The sequence below is a fragment of the Gymnodraco acuticeps genome, unplaced genomic scaffold (genome assembly GCF_902827175.1).
Source record: "Gymnodraco acuticeps unplaced genomic scaffold, fGymAcu1.1, whole genome shotgun sequence".
Classification (NCBI taxonomy): Eukaryota; Metazoa; Chordata; class Actinopteri; order Perciformes; family Bathydraconidae; genus Gymnodraco; species Gymnodraco acuticeps.
The window spans coordinates 31281-47937 of NW_022991454.1; the positions used below are offsets into that span (position 1 = coordinate 31281).

At 42.0% G+C, this 16657-nt stretch overlaps 1 protein-coding gene across 1 annotated transcript; it reads left to right on the plus strand.

Annotated features, from left to right (window-relative positions):
* Nucleotides 1-1360: 1360 nt before the first annotated feature.
* On the plus strand, nt 1361-15056 carry p3h1 (prolyl 3-hydroxylase 1). Its single transcript, XM_034196585.1, has 15 exons — nt 1361-1822; nt 2802-2954; nt 3766-3955; nt 4260-4391; nt 4885-5024; nt 6831-6920; nt 7001-7053; nt 7153-7280; nt 8130-8257; nt 11210-11305; nt 12700-12850; nt 13018-13135; nt 13334-13409; nt 13508-13648; nt 14254-15056. Exons 1-15 carry the CDS (start codon nt 1361-1363, stop codon nt 14746-14748), a joined length of 2553 nt encoding a protein of 850 aa, XP_034052476.1. The 3' UTR covers nt 14749-15056.
* The last annotated feature ends 1601 nt before the right edge of the window (nt 15057-16657 follow it).

Genomic DNA, 16657 nt, shown 5'->3' on the forward strand with positions numbered 1-16657 from the left:
AGGCTTCACGGGGTCCTAAATATCCGCCCCTTTTTTGCATTTTATGGTAGTCCAAATATATGCCTGAACAAAATGCTTCAAATTCAAACCTTTATTTTAGTTTTTTCACTATTATAAATTCCTATTTTAAAATATCCTACATGTATAGATCAAAATTATATCAAATGTTGTGCTATTTTGTATAATATATAATCATTTTACTTTAATTTATCTTCAGGAATATCAAAACCAGCCCAGCCTCGCCACAGAACATCTAAAATAAGAGAAGATACGTCACTGTTGAAAAACCAAACAAGCAGGTATCGATCTATCGGCGTAAAATTAACTAAAACAGTCGCTGTGTTACATTTGTTTGATCTGCAACTTCACACCTTGCATCAAATAACGTATTAAAAGGATGTTCTCCACATAAGGCCTTCACTCTTGTTGTCTTGGGTTTACTGCTATTTGCTTCACATGGTTTCCCCCAAGATCCTTTGCGTGCACTCAAATTACACAAGTTATTTTGTAGAAGGTAGTAGATGTTGTTTTCCTAAATATTCCTTATATGTATTTCATGTGTGGATTACGGCAGGGTGTGCAATATTGTCCTGGTGTAGTGGTGGGGGGAATATGTGATATATGAGATACTTTACTAGTGAAAATAAATATCACACTATTTTTACACTTGGCAACAGCTATCCATTCACCCTTTTTTGGGAACACACACACACACACACACACACACACACACGCACACACACTCTCACTCTCTCTCACACACACTACTACTTCTTCTTCTTCTTCTAGTTACTGACAACACGTGTTATGCTTAAATTATGTGATGCAGTTCTGTTCTACTGATGTAGGCAGTATTTTTCTTTTTTTAAAGTATGTAATATGAGCGTATAAACAGCATTGAAGGAGTTTAAATGTATTTGTGGGTGATAAAAACAAAAAAGTAATATTTGATTGCAAAATAATTCAGAAGTAATACTGTGAAAAGAGCCATTTTGAAAACTGAGTTACTTTTACTTTTCTTACTTTAAGTAAATGTAGGCCTACCTGATAATAGTCCTACTTCTGTACTTCTCTAGTATCATTTTCACATCAGGACTTTCAATTTTAATTGTATTTAACTATTGCAAGCCTACTTGTCTGCAAGAGTCCTACCCTAGTTAAATACAGGCAATTGTTTTACATTGCACTATTATTATGTTGTTTGTTTGGGGGATGAGGGGTGGTGGTGGGGGGCTCAACTTCTCAAACCCCGCCCCCAGAAAGTTTCTCCATTGGAGCAAAGTTTCCGCTCCTCTCTGCCGGCTGTCCTCTCTCTTTTCCCGGCTGCTGTCCCGTTGCAGAGCCCGGTCCCTTCACCGCCATGGATCCCCGTTACGCATCGCTTTTCCTCTGCGTCTTTATCCCCCTGTGCGCCTCGCACTCCGGCTCGATCAGCCACCTGGTTCTGGAGCCTTATGACTTCCTCTTCGACACTGCGGTGGATGCCTACAATAAGGGGGACTGGCTGACGGTCATCCTGAACATGGAGAAGGCGCTGCGCAACAAAGCGACGCTCCGCAGTGTGAAGGCGCAGTGCCGGATCAACTGCGCAAACCAGACCGTGTTTGGTGACTCCCTGTCCGGATCCGGAGGTGCAATCCCCGGGGCCGGATCTGTGGACGATCTGGGCTTCTTCCAGAAAATCCTGAAACGGGCTGACTGTGTGTATTCTTGCGAGATTGAGAAACTGGGGTCTCGTACTATGCATCTGGTGACTGCAGACGTGGAGCTGGAGTTCACCAAAAGAACCCCCTATAACTACCTGCAGGTCGCCTACTTTAAGGTGAGGATCTGAGCCACAGAGATGCGTGTGGAGCTGCAATCAGTGCAAATGCATCACACATAACGGATATAAAGTGACATGCTTCCCAGTGGAAGCCCATACATATGCATGCCGAGAACACAGTCAAAACAATAGTTTGACTTTTAATGTAAGCTTTGATTTAGAGCTTATATAGAGTTGGACACTTTAAATACCCCCTTCCCCCCAAACCAAGACTCCATGCCACGTCTTAAGGTGGAGTCTGAGCAGTCTGACTTTAGGACGTAGCTTTTTGGGATCCAGCGGTTTTTAAAAGGCCTGTCGTGCTGCTTTCAAATGCTCCTGGTAAAATCATAATGACCAAAGAAGAAAAAGAGTGTTCGATAATGCTTTGTTGGCACATTGGACTATACATTCAAGTGAATGCTAGTCGTCTTGTTACTAAAATAGAATGTTTTTGTCAAAGGAAGCTCTGCTGTATTTAGGCAAAAATACTATTCTCATACAAAACATGAAAGCAGCAACATACCCAAAAGAGATGGTGAAATTATTTTTAAAGGGGCAGATCTCAAACACAACCAGACGTGTCATTAAAACTTAAAAAGTCACCTAAATATATTTCCCTATACTTATTTAGGTCCAAATGTAGTAAAAGGAAACACAAAATAAGAACTCCATGTTTCTGGTTCAGTAATATAGTTGGTTTTTCAACCAAGCTAGATTTAACTTTCAAAACTCTGATAATAACACGGTAGTGAAACCTCCTGTTTACCATCTCATCCAGTTGATGGCAGTGTACTGGTCACTGAGCTAACAATGCTTATTCACTGTTGGTTTTAAATGACATACCTTTGAAATTACAGCCATGAGGCGTGGTTGCTGTGATTTATATACAAAAGGAAATATATGTTTACAATTCGAGCATGGCGTAGTTGGAGGTCAATAAAACCAAAGCAGTACTTAAAGGAATATTCCACCCAAAAACACTTATTTCTTTCAGATCAATAAGCTGGATAAAGCGGTGGCAGCTGCTCACACGTTCTTCGTGGCCAACCCGGATCACGTGGAGATGAAACAGAACCTGGAGTATTACAAGATGATGGCCGGAGTCACGCAGGAGGACTTCAAAGACCTGGAGGCCAGACCACATATGGTGAGGACAAAGTGAACTAACACCTTCTCTGAGGAGAGTAAGGCCTCAAGAGCAGGATTTAGGGACTGGTTGTATTGTTTATTCATGCTGCTCACATTTCTGTAATTATTGGTTTGGTATAGTTCAGTAACATTTGGTCGCATGGTCCTTATTTCTACTGTCGCATGGCTGTGGGTGCTGCTTCAGGCCAACTTGACTTTTTTTAACTATACACTTTCTTTTAGCCTATGGGATCAAAGCTGTAAAGGAATGTGAAACATATTGGACATGAAAGTACGGCTGGGTAATACATTGATATTATATATATTTTGTGATTTGCATCTAGATATCATCCTAAATGTTCGTAACATCGCATAAATGTATTTTTGTTTCTGGTTTTAAAGGCTGCATTACAGTGAAGTGATGTGATTTTCTGAACTCACTGTTCAAGCTGTAATGCTTTTACCCGGTCGTTATGTCCAGATTACTCATTATTATTCATAAGACATTTCATATTGTTTGTGAACAATTCGTAGATGCATACATTGTCAATCCTACAATATTGACCCAATAATGATATCAGAGAGAGAAACTCCCTCTGGAGGGAACACAGGGATTTTAGGCTTTGCAGACCATTTACATGCACTAAAAACCTAAATCACACACTAGAGGAAAGGGAAAACCCCCTAAAAGCAAATTAGGGCCCCTCTAATAACCTGCTGTGCACTTTGTTATTATTACATAAGAAAATACACTTGTATATGTCGTAGCAACAGAACTGTTACACAGCCCCCCCTCTGCATTGACCATAATCCACTTCCTGTCCCCTCAGGCCCAGTTCCTGCTGGGGAAGAGTTACTACAGCGACGACTCTTTCGGCCTGGCGGCGGATCACTTCGAGGTGGCCGTGGACGAGTACTTCACTGCCGATAAGGAGTGCAGAGTGCTGTGCGAGGGAACGTACAACTACGACGGATACAACTACATGGAGTACAGCGCCGACCTGTTCCAGACCATGACAGGTGAGACTGTCAATCCCTGTGTGATGAGCAGGTTTAAAGAGTAACAGATTACACGTAATACAAGTAATCAGATTACATGACTTTTATATTGTGATACTCAAATTTGGTTAGTGATACAATTTTTTACAGGTATCTAGTAATTGTAATGAGATACGTTTTAAAGTAACCCTCAAAGCCTGGTTATGGGGCAGTTAAGATGAATTGAAGGTTGAAAATAATGTGTGTGTGTGTGTGTGTGTGTGTGTGTGTGTGTGTGTGTGTGTGTGTGTGTGTGTGTGTGTGTGTGTGTGTGTGTGTGTGTCAGACCACTACATGCAGGTGCTGAACTGTAAGCAGAACTGTGCTGTAGAGCTGGCCTTGACGGCTGGAAAACTCAAACCCTTTGAGGACTTCCTGGCGGCGCATTTCAACTACCTGCAGTTCTCCTACTACAACAGTGAGTCCAACACATCGATTGTAAGGTCCAGCAGAATTGTAGTCTTGTACTGAGGAAACTGTCTTTATCAAATGTCCTTCACTGTAATAAAAGTGGGATTAAACCCTACATCTGCAGAGGTTTTCTTTGATTAAGCATATGGCAAGAGATAGTTGTTGTTAATTATGTCAGAGACCCTTTGGCTGCATTTGTCTTTATTGAATTGACTAACAATGCCTTCATCTTTGTTAAAACTATATGCTATACATGCCTCTTCAATATCAATCAAACTAGTGAGCCCTTTTAACGTTACTGTCATTGCACCAAGCAAAGAAATGACCATAACAACCAATCAGCATCTCACATTTGAACAAGAAAGAAGGTAGGTAGGTAATCATAAGAGTAAAAGCGCATTGGAAAACCCACTAGGACCCCTTTATTCAGAGAGCATATCTGGAGTGTAGAATAACAGTTTTAAAACCTAACCCCTCTTCCTCTTGTATCCTCTCTCCAGGTGAGAAGTACGAGAAAGCCATAGAGTGTGCTAAGACCTTCCTGTTGTTCAACCCTGAGGACACGGTGATGAAGCAGAACCTGGCTTATTACTCTGCTGTGCTGGGAGACGACAAGGCGGAACCCTTATCAGCCCGACAGGTACGGTCCAACTCCCTCACAGTGTTTCAGACAGTCCAAATCACATTGTGAGTGCAGTTATTTTCGGCGTAGTCCATACTGGTTGTCATTAAATGAGCCCACATGACATGAGGTGAGAGTGAAATTGCCTCCAAATGTACTGAAGGGTACTAAAGAGACAGAAAGCCAGTGATGGTGCTTTTTAAAGACACAATGAGATAGAGTTTAACTGCCCCATGCTCTCAATTTTCATTATTACAGCATTTAGAGCGGCTTAATAGAGTTGCTGATCAATACCAGGGTTTTATGTGAAGAAAGATGTAACCCAATCTGAGTCTCATAATATAAAAGGGGATATTACTACCCACACAGACAGGGCACGTCACCAAAGAATGTGTGACGCCTATGAAGCGATGACATTTCTAACCCTAACCCTGAGGAGCAATACAATTATATAAAGTGAAACAAAGGCTCCAAAATATAATGTTTGAGTCCCTGCGACAGTCGAGGCCAAAATAATCGGTTTAATAATCAATCTCAATCTTTATTTATTTAAATAGCACATTTAAAACAACCTCAGTTGACCAAAGTGCTGTACAGGGAATACATACAATATAAAATAACACAATGGGAGTAAAATAATAATACAATAATTAAAAACAATAATTGCTGTCTGTTCGTTCCATTCTTGCAAACCCTGATATCCTATCAGGAATGCTTGAAGCGAATCTCGTACATTTTGGCACAAACGTCCACTTAGACTGAAGAACAGAGTGATTTGATTTGAGTGGTTAACCCTTATGTTGTGTTCGGGTCTCCCGTGACCCGTCTCAAGTTCAAATTATATAATAACTACGCTCTAGTTTTTTGTATGGGAACAAGGCTTCATGATATCCTCCACAACAGCTATATAAACACTACAAAACAGATTTTGGCAATTTTAGCCAAGTCTGAAGGTCTCTAAAAAAGAAAGTGTATCATTTGGTGTTGGGGTCTGGGGAGACCCAGCAGAATTGTTGTGGGTGACTTTAGGTCAAATTTGGCCCAATCAAGATTCATCTTTGACTTAAACCCACCCCTCCCCCTTCATCCACTGTAACAAGAGTTTTTCGCAACATGCACCTGGTCTCCCCTCCCTCTGCCCCCTCCCCCCACGGGAACTCCACCTTTCTCAAAGAATATGTACACTAACACTTGAACCTGAACATGCACGTGTGAATATGTGGTGTAATGTGTTTTGGGGCCATAAAATAAAATGTCAACAGGATTGTACGGTTATGAATGCATAATAAGTTAGTTATGATGTAGTTAAAACAATATTGGAGGATAGTCATTTTTTTGTGTGTGTTTTGGACTGAGATAAATCATGGGTCAAAATTGACCCGCGAACACCATGAATGGTAACATCTTTCGAACACAACACAAGGGTTAAAGGTCACTTTGACCTCACGTTAGTCTTGTGAATACGTTATCCCGGATTTCCAGGATTTCTACAAATGTGGACCTCGACCCTTAGCTAGACTTATTCGAATGGGACAACTCCATTTTAGCCTTAATCTGACAATCAACAGATGGACTGGAAATGTCGTAGAGAGATGGGTATGACAAGCAACCAAAGTCCCGAGGTAGAAATCAGACCTGTGTCTTTGTGGTAAAGTAACATGTGCTGTTACCATAAGGCTTTGAAGGAGCTCCGAAGTCCTGTGTCTGGTCCAAACCGTCAGTCAAAGCTTGTCTGTCTTTAAACATTTGATTAAACACGATTTCTTATGGATATTTTGCAGACTGTGCTTTAAAAACAGATGTGATGATGTGTGTGACCTCCAGGTGGTGAAGCTGTACATGCAGCAGTCCATACTGGAGAAAGAGCTGCTCTACTTTGGATATGAAGCCTTCGGAATCGCATTTGTAGATCCGGTGAGTGAATAAATCATTTATCTTTGATGCTGTGGTTTCATGCAGGACGCTATCTGACTTTACTCTCGTTCTGTCTGCAGGACACATGGACTCCTGCAGAAGTCATGCCCAAGAAACTGAGAGACAAGCAGAAGTAAGACTGAAGACACAGACACTTATTTGTGCAGGAAAAGAACACCGTTATCGTGAAAATGTTTGTAATGGCTTCTGTGTTTCCACCTGTGTGTGTCAGAGCAGAAAAGGAGACTGCCGCGAGGATCACAGAGGAAATAGGAAACCTGATGAAGGAGATTGAGACTATGGTTGAGGAGAAGAAGAAGGATACCTCAGAGATGGCCATCATAATACCGCCGCACGAAGGTAAGACTTTGCCCTAGTACTAGTTATTGAGATGATGGTGCATTTATTCCATGCCTTGTCTGTATTATTTCATATGTAATCAAACCATTATTGTGATACATGTCAATTGTAAAAAAGAGGTGTTCCCCTTAACGTTTGACATGGAGTTATTATAACATTAGAATATTTCTGATCTGCTGCTGACAATGTTAAAGTTCTCTTAAAATACAGTAAAAACCAAGCCCCTAGGAAGTGTGCCAAACATTGAAGCACATTTTCCTTGTTGCCAAAACATGGTAGGCTACAACTCAGTGTCAGTCTGTGATGTCATTGGGAATAAAAATACTTTTCCCCATTGACTTGGGAAAGACACGTCTGGACTAAATTGACTACCCAGTAAACACACACTTGATATGGTCTGAAAATCCTGAAGTATGGTCTCTCTCCATTCATTTGACGAGATTGGCCGAGACGCTGCGTTTTGGATGCGGTGCTTAAGCAACACTCAAGTGCACACGCTCTATAGGCCCAGATATGGGTACCTTCGCTCTCGAGAGTCAGGCCATTTTGATTTATCTGCCATAAGAATGAACGGGATCCTGGCCTCCAACGCTGTATCCGGTTCTCTATATACATTGTATTATATTATTGATAGATAGATATATACTTTATTGATCCCAACTTGGGAAATTCTTTAGTTATAGAATATGACCGACATCGAGGTGGGCACTCTAGTGAAAGCCAATTTGAAACATTTTGTGAATATCAGAGCAGTTATGTGCAAGTAGTTTGACAGTAGTCAGTACCTGAGAAAGTCAAAGGTTCAGTCTTTGACCGTCTAACTGTTGATCGTGTGATTTCCTCCTGTAGTTGGCGCTCCGTTGTTCGATAACGTCAAGGTTACCATGACGTCCCAGCAGCTGAACGGCTCTGAGCGGGTGCTGCTGGACGGCGTGATCAGTGAGGACGAGTGCAGGGAGCTGCACCACCTCTCCAACGTGAGTCAGTGCAAGACGGAGGTTACTCACAACTCAATGAGTTTACCCATAATGCCACGGAAACAAACTTTATTGAGTATTCAACTAAGTCTTGTAGTAATATACAATATCATATTACTATCAATACATACAATTCATAAACGTACACATAATACAATCAATAAACAAAGTGCTTTTGAAGTTATGTCAGTTCTGATTTTTAATAAACAAACAGTTTCAGTATTTTCCTGACAATTAAAATATAACATGAAGTCACTAAAACTGGAGTTAGTTCTTAATGTCTGCTGGGTTTTAGCTATATTTATAGGCATCAATAACAACAGAACGGTCACAGGGAGGCAAACCCTTCTATTGTCTTCGTTTCCCCCCCCCCCTTACTTTGGTGTTCGTGGTCAAATTTGACCGGTCCTGTTTTAACTGCTATCACATTAACACAAAAACCATTAATCATCACCACATTTCATTTAACACCCTTTCAAACTGTACATATTGTATCAGACTACTGGTGTACATGAAAAACTGCAGTAAATATACAAAGAACAGACACTGAACATGTATTGCATGTACCAAGTGTGATCCATGTGGGGGGATGGGCAAATAAGAGCGGGAAACGTGTCAAATTGTTCTGTGTGTGTGTTTGTGTGTGCCAGGTGTGATTCGCATGGGGCGATGGGCACATAAGGGGAGGAAACACATCTAGAGTGTGTGTGTGTGTGTGTGTGTGTGTGTGTGTGTGTGTGTGTGTGTGTGTGTGTTTGTGAGTGTGTGTGTGTGTGTGTGTGTGTGTGTGTGTGTGTGTGTGTGTGTTTGTGAGTGTGTGTGTGTGTGTATTTTATCTGATCCGGATGGTTACTAATTCCTTTTCTTTATGGAGGTCATGTTTGAGCGGGAACACCATGGTGTTACAAAGTTGACTACATCATCCAAAATGCAATGAAAGTGGTGATCAGCAATTTTACATGTTCAAATGTCTCCTGTGAAGGATATCATGAAGCCTTAATGCAATCTAATGTAAAACAAAAAAGTCATGATTGATGAAAGTAGTAAATCTGTCAGATTTGAACCGAAGACAACAGCACAAGCTGTTACTAAAAAAAAAAAGACTGCAGGAGCAGGCAAGGTTAAACAAAAGAAAAGTCCAAAACTAAAAACTGGAAACAACCCGGGAAGACGTAGAAATGGGAGGGCAGAGGAGGGAAATCCATAACATGCAGGAAAGAAACCGAAATCAAGGAACGAACGACGACAAACCAACAAGGAACTCAAGAGATGACAAGACACAGCTTGAAAGAGCAAGAAGAAACACAATCAGACAATCAGGGGGAAACTAAAAGACAGGAAGTAAAACAAGACAAGGAACAAAACATTTCAAAATAAAACAAGAAACTATAAAGACAAAAACTAAAATCATGACAAGAACATTGAGTGTATTTTCAGTGTGTGTCTGTCCATCCTGTCAGTGTGTGTGTCTTTCCATCCTGTCAGTGTGTGTGTCTGTCCATCATGTCAGTGTGTGTGTCTGTCCATCCTGTCAGTGTGTGTGTCTGTCCATCCTGTCAGTGTGTGTGTCTGTCCATCATGTCAGTGTGTGTGTCTGTCCATCATGTCAGTGTGTGTGTCTGTCCATCATGTCACTGTGTGTGTCTGTCCATCATGTCAGTGTGTGTGTCTGTCCATCATGTCAGTGTGTGTGTCTGTCCATCATGTCAGTGTGTGTGTCTGTCCATCATGTCAGTGTGTGTGTCTGTCCATCATGTCAGTGTGTGTGTCTGTCCATCATGTCAGTGTGTGTGTCTTTCCATCATGTCAGTGTGTGTGTCTGTCCATCCTGTCAGTGTGTGTGTCTGTCCATCATGTCAGTGTGTGTGTCTGTCCATCATGTCAGTGTGTGTGTCTTTCCATCCTGTCAGTGTGTGTGTCTGTCCATCCTGTCAGTGTGTGTGTCTGTCCATCATGTCAGTGTGTGTGTCTGTCCATCATGTCAGTGTGTGTCTGTCCATCATGTCAGTGTGTGTGTCTGTCCATGTCAGTGTGTGTGTCTGTCCATGTCAGTGTGTGTGTCTGTCCATCATGTCAGTGTGTGTGTCTGTCCATCATGTCAGTGTGTGTGTCTTTCCTCATGGTCAGTGTGTGTGTCTGGTCCATCTGTCAGTGTGTGTGTCTGTCTCATGTCAGTGTGTTGTCATGTCCATCATGTCAGTGGGTGTGTGTCTGTCCATCATGTCAGTGTGTGTGGTCTGTCCATCATGTTCAGTGTGTGTGTGCTGTCCCATGTCAGTGTGTGTGTCTGTCCATGTCAGTGTGGTGTGTCTGTCGCATCATGTCAGTGTGTGTGTCTGTCCATCATGTCAGTGTGTGTGTGTCTGTCCCATCATGTCAGTGTGTGTGTCTGTCCATCATGTCAGTGGTGTGTGGTCTTCCATCATGTCAGTGTGTGTGTCTGTCCATCATGTCAGTGTGTGTGTCTGTCCATGTCAGTGTGTGTGTCTGTCCATGTCAGTGTGTGTGTCTGTCCATCATGTCAGTGTGTGTGTCTGTCCATCATGTCAGTGTGTGTGTCTGTCCATCATGTCAGTGTGTGTGTCTGTCCATCATGTCAGTGTGTGTGTCTTTCCATCATGTCAGTGTGTGTGTCTGTCCATCATGTCAGTGTGTGTGTCTGTCCATCATGTCAGTGTGTGTGTCTGTCCATCATGTCAGTGTGTGTGTCTGTCCATCATGTCAGTGTGTGTGTCTGTCCATCATGTCAGTGTGTGTGTCTGTCCATCACGTCAGTGTGTGTGTCTGTCCATCATGTCAGTGTGTGTGTCTGTCCATCCTGTCAGTGTGTGTGTCTGTCCATCACGTCAGTGTGTGTGTCTGTCCATCCTGTCAGTGTGTGTGTCTGTCCATCACGTCAGTGTGTGTGTCTGTCCATCCTGTCAGTGTGTTGATGTTTTGTGTATTTTCCAGACGGCTGCTCTGAAAGGAGACGGCAACAGGGGGAACCCCTCCCCTCACTCCCCCAGTGAGATGTTCCAGGGAGTCACTGTGCTGAAGGCTGTGAAGGTCAGTCGTCATAGTACATACAATGTGACCTGTGACCTAAGATTTTCATCGTCATAACTACACTTTATTAGTCAAACTAGCTATGTACGTATGACTAATAAAAGGCCTTGAACCTTGAACCTAATGAATTATAATTGTTGGAGTGTTGGATATATTGATTTTGTATTACTTAACATTTATTTTATGCTGTTTTGATCATAATATTCGTGATATTACGTTTTGTTCAGAGTCATTTGATCATTATATTTGAGTAGTGTATCATTATTATATTACAGTATATCAGTGACGTGCGGTGAGGTTCATGGCTGGTGAGGCACTGACTCTTTCAGAGTCAGATTTACAAATATTATATTTTGACCTTAATCGAAATGTTCGGTTATTTTCAAAAGCTTTTTTAGTCTGATGTTTCAATTCATTTTAAACAGACCGTTCAACAAAAGGATACCTAAAATCTAAATATTGGATTGTTCTTTCTTAGTAAGATCCCATGTTCATTACAATTGGAGTCTTACCTTGACTTGAAGATGAAGTCCATGCTCTCCTTCTGGACAACAATCTCTATTACTTTTTTGTAAAAGTCCTCCTTATCTTCCTCTAGTTTCAAAAGTCTAGTTTGTTGTTTGGGTCTACCTTCTCTGTGTAGAATAACAGTAGCAACAAGAACCTGTGGGCTCACGTTCACCCCCTTCAGTGCGGCAGAGGTTATGGCTGCCTCCCCTGATGCTTTTTTCATTGCCGTTGTATGATGAGACCAGCGAGCCTAAATATCATATATACGTGAAATAAGTTATTTAGAGACTATGGATGGCGAGGATAAATGTAATAAAGGGATCTACAAACATTACATTGGTGACATACAGTGAGATGGTGCAGGCATGCGCTTAGGGCCCGCTTTCCAGCCAGTTTCTGTGGGGTGACGCATTCTGAGGTGAGGCAGAGCTCATCTGTGCCTCACCTCACCACACAGTAACTGTAATAAATCACATTTACAAGTTACAACACAGATCAGTGGAGACATTTTATTATTACTATTTAGTTTTTCTTTAGTTGTTTTTCCGTCACATTGGAGTATGACAGGTGAGGCTCTGCCTCCCCTGCCTCCCCTGACTGCACGTCGCTGCAGTATATGTATAGTTGAGTTAATTTGAGCAGTTGTCAATGCTTTTGTTCTGGTAGACAAGTGAAGCAGAGGTTGAAATTTGTCTTTTTTTAACAAGAGAAAATAGGCCAAACAAACCAAATTATTGCCTGGCCACAACGGACTTAATACCTGTAAGATGCGCCAAAAGGTTCCTCAGTTTTTAGCTTGAGGACAAATAGCTGCTACATGAAGACCTGTGTTGTTTAGATCGTTGTAGATTTGCTTAAATAACGAAACGTTTCCACCCCTACAGCTGGGTCAGGAGGGGGCGGTGCCTCTGAAGAGCGCTCGGCTGTTCTTCGACGTCAGCCAGAGGGTGAAGATGACGTTGGAGTCGTACTTCGGTCTGGACGCTCCGCTCTACTTCTCCTACTCACACCTGGTGTGTCGCTCCGCCATCGCTGGTGAGTCCAACACCGGGGTCTCGTCGTTCTCCTCTGTGTTTACTGGTGGATCACAACATACATTTTGATGCTACATACTGCCATAAACTGTACAGGAGTGTGTAGATGTTGCTCTTTAGATGTGTTATAGTGGTCTAAAATGTTCTATTTGCACTGTTGTTTATCAGAGAAGCAGGAGGAGCGAGAGGACCTCAGTCACGCTGTCCATGTGGACAACTGTCTGCTGGTCTCTGAGCTCAACGAGTGTGTGAAGGAACCTCCTGCATACACACATAGGGACTTCAGGTGAGCACACACACACACACACACACACACACCCACACACACACACACACACACACACACACACACACACACACACACACACACACACACACACACACACACACACACACACACACACACACACACACACACAAAGCTACAATACAGAGTCTATACTTCAGCCAGACCACCCTGAACTCCCAATGTGTTTGCCTGCAGTGCCATCCTTTATCTAAACGACGACTTTGAGGGAGGAGATTTCATTTTCACCGAGTTGGATGCGAAAACAGTCACGGTAAATATTCAGTTTCTCCTTCCATAAACCTTTTTCTTTCTTTTTCTTCTCTGCTATTAAATGTTGCATCTTCATCTATGTTTTCCGGTCTTCTCCAGGCGGAGGTGCGTCCGCAGTGCGGCCGGGTGGTGGGCTTCGGGGCGGGGAAGGAGAACCCCCACGGAGTCCGAGCCGTCACTAAGGGTCAGAGGTGTGCCGTGGCGCTGTGGTTCACTCTGGATCCAGTTCACCAGGAGAAGGTGAGAGCCATATCTGGACCAGCAACAGCATAACTGGGAATACATGTGAAGTTGTAGTTTTTACCAGCAGCATCTGTTCAGTTGGCCACTAGAGAGCGCCATAGCTTCACAGAAGAAAAAGGTCTGATTGGATTCAATCAAATCAAACTTTATTTATATAGCAATTTTCATACACAAAACAGAAAGTGATGCACAAACCAAAGACAAACATTATACTTCTTCCCATGTAATAATAACAAGTTACACATAACTTTGTAATTGATATAAAAACACTTAATACCAACACAAGTAAATAAACACAGTACTGAATAAAACAGGAATACAAATGTATTAATAAAATAAGAAAAAGATAGAAAAGGAATACAATAAGAATTTAAAGACGTATAATAAATACAACTTAATTAAAAGCCCACCATAGGCCGTAATAATAAAAAGACGCCTCAACGTTGGTCTTTGTTTTAACTTTACGTATAATTAAAACTTGAATATGACTATGATTATGACATAGGAGATCTTAAAATATAATGCACAAAAAATGCATTCTACATGATTCTTGATTGGCTAATTGAATTTCCTCTGAAACATTTATTTGTTCTGTCCCGTAGGAGAGGATCCAAGCGGAGGAAATGCTGAGGATGTTTTCTACACCTGTTAATGCTGAGTTCATGCAAAAGGAGGTGAGCGAGACCCCCGAGCCCCAGCAGGCAACCCCAGCCCCCGCTGCACAGTTTTCTGCTGACCAGGGTTTCGTGGAAACAAAATCAGACGATAAACCAGCGGAGAAGGGACCGGACGCAGCAGCTGACTCTGAAACGGACAAAACAGAGACGAAACCGGTCAAAACTAAAACAGACACCAAGGCCAAAGCCGCTCCTAAAGCAAAGGCCAAAGCCGCTCCTAAAGCAAAGGCCAAAGCTGGAGACAAAGCAAAGACCAAGACGGCAAGCAAACCTGCCGCCAAAAAAGATGGAAAACAAGTTAAAACACAAGCCAAGCCGGCGGTCAAAAAGGACGCCAAGCCGGCTGCGAAAAAGACAGTGAAAGCTGCCGCCAAAACAGACTCAGAAAAAGATTCTGAGAGCGATAAGCAGGAGCTGTGATCGCTCTGCAGCTCGGACTGTCTGTGTGCTGTCTATATATTTGATAGGGCTTTTCTGCGGGTGGTTGAAATGAAAACAGGGTGAAAGTTTGAAAATATTGTTCCACTGTCACTACAATCAGTATTTGACAATCACTGAAACCATCCTTGTTTTTAATAAATCCTTACAGATGGTACATTTTTACATCTTCACGTGCAACCCTGAATTCTCTCCATGTTATTTTATTTGTCATGTCGTGATGTGAGGTAAATATGAGCGGACATGAATCCACTGTGTGAACATCGAATTAAAAGTGATGTTTTTTTAAATGTTCTATATTATTTTCTGACGCAGTACTCCAAGCCCCAACTACTGTTACTAACTTCTATCTGGACACAATTGTACTTTACTTGAATATGTCCATGTTATGCTACTTCACACATCCGCCACTACATTTCAAAGGCAAATATACTCAACTACATTCATTTTACTTTCACTATTATAGTCTTTGGACATATTAAAACATGTGAGATGCTTGTATGATATGATGTGGGTGGCTCCACATTGACAAACTACATTAAAATGCCCTGACATTGAATTGTTAGTGATAAAAACAGGAACATCTAATGATATAAAATATTGTAAAAAATCTATTCAAGTCATCCATCTATGTTACTATAATCATTACTGTACAACAGAACACATGAACTAAAGAAAGTGGAAACCATAAAGCAGATTCAGGCAGTAGAAGTATAGATTCACACTTAAAGTATTATCCTACAGAACAGAACAGCTGATCCTTTACAACAAACACTCTTTGGTTTTTACTAACATGGTAATCCTGGTAGTAATCTCCAATTTTGGAAATGCACCAGTAATCTGTCTTCTTTTAACTTTACAGGAATACAGTTGCCTTTTTTTTTATCCTGATGATGTAATCCTGTTCAATGTAATCCATTACACCACAAGTCTGTTTTCACTGCAGTACTCCAACTCCCCACTGGGTGTCAGGGTGGGAACACTGTTCAGTAATCCGCCTCACTAACTGCTTCTTTAACAAACCATAACAAATTCACTTCTGAGAAATCCTCAGGTAGTGAACTTCAGGATTTCGGGACGTCCTGCTGTGATTTGATTTCAACCTGAATAATTCAAAGGCCAAGTGCTCATTGTTCTCGTGAAGCTCAGCACTTTCATCCAGCTCTGTCGCATTAAAAATCTCAGCGCCTGCTTGGGAAAACGAACTTGTCTGAGTTTGAAGTTTACTGACGTTTCTGTTTTCTCTGTGGACGCTGCTCCTGGGAATTCATTACATTTAGATTGTTGCTCTCTTCACACAATATACACAGTTCTTTCATTCTCAAACAACTCCACAGAGATCGGACTGAACATTTGAACAATGGAAATGTACTCAATAACATCACATTGTATGTTTTCTTATTTACATATTTTACACTCCCCCCCCTGCCTGAAACGCCTCCATTGGACTCCTGTGTTTACTTCAGGAACATAGTGACATCACAATGTAACACTCACGCTTCTATTGGCTAGCGCTCCAACACATTGTAAGTGAGAGGCTAAGGGGCGGGAGTCCCAGTCTGCTCTGATTGGTTAGCTGCTAAGAGCGGCGGGACTTCTCTTAGCAGTTGACCAATCACAACAGAGCCGGTCAGCTAACTAACCAATCAGAGCAGACTGGGCTCTGGTTTCAGACAGAGGGTGAAATGAGGTGCTGCAGCACAGGCAGTATGATAAAAGTAAAGAGCTTTGTGAACATTAAAGCAGGGAGACATGTCCCAGTAGAGACACTACATACTGATATGAAAATGAGTGTAAAGGCCGCTACACACCAACCAGATGTTGGGAGTCAGAGGCAGTCGGGCATTCGCGGCGCCCTACTTAGGTTGGTGTGTCCCGCACAGTCTATGGT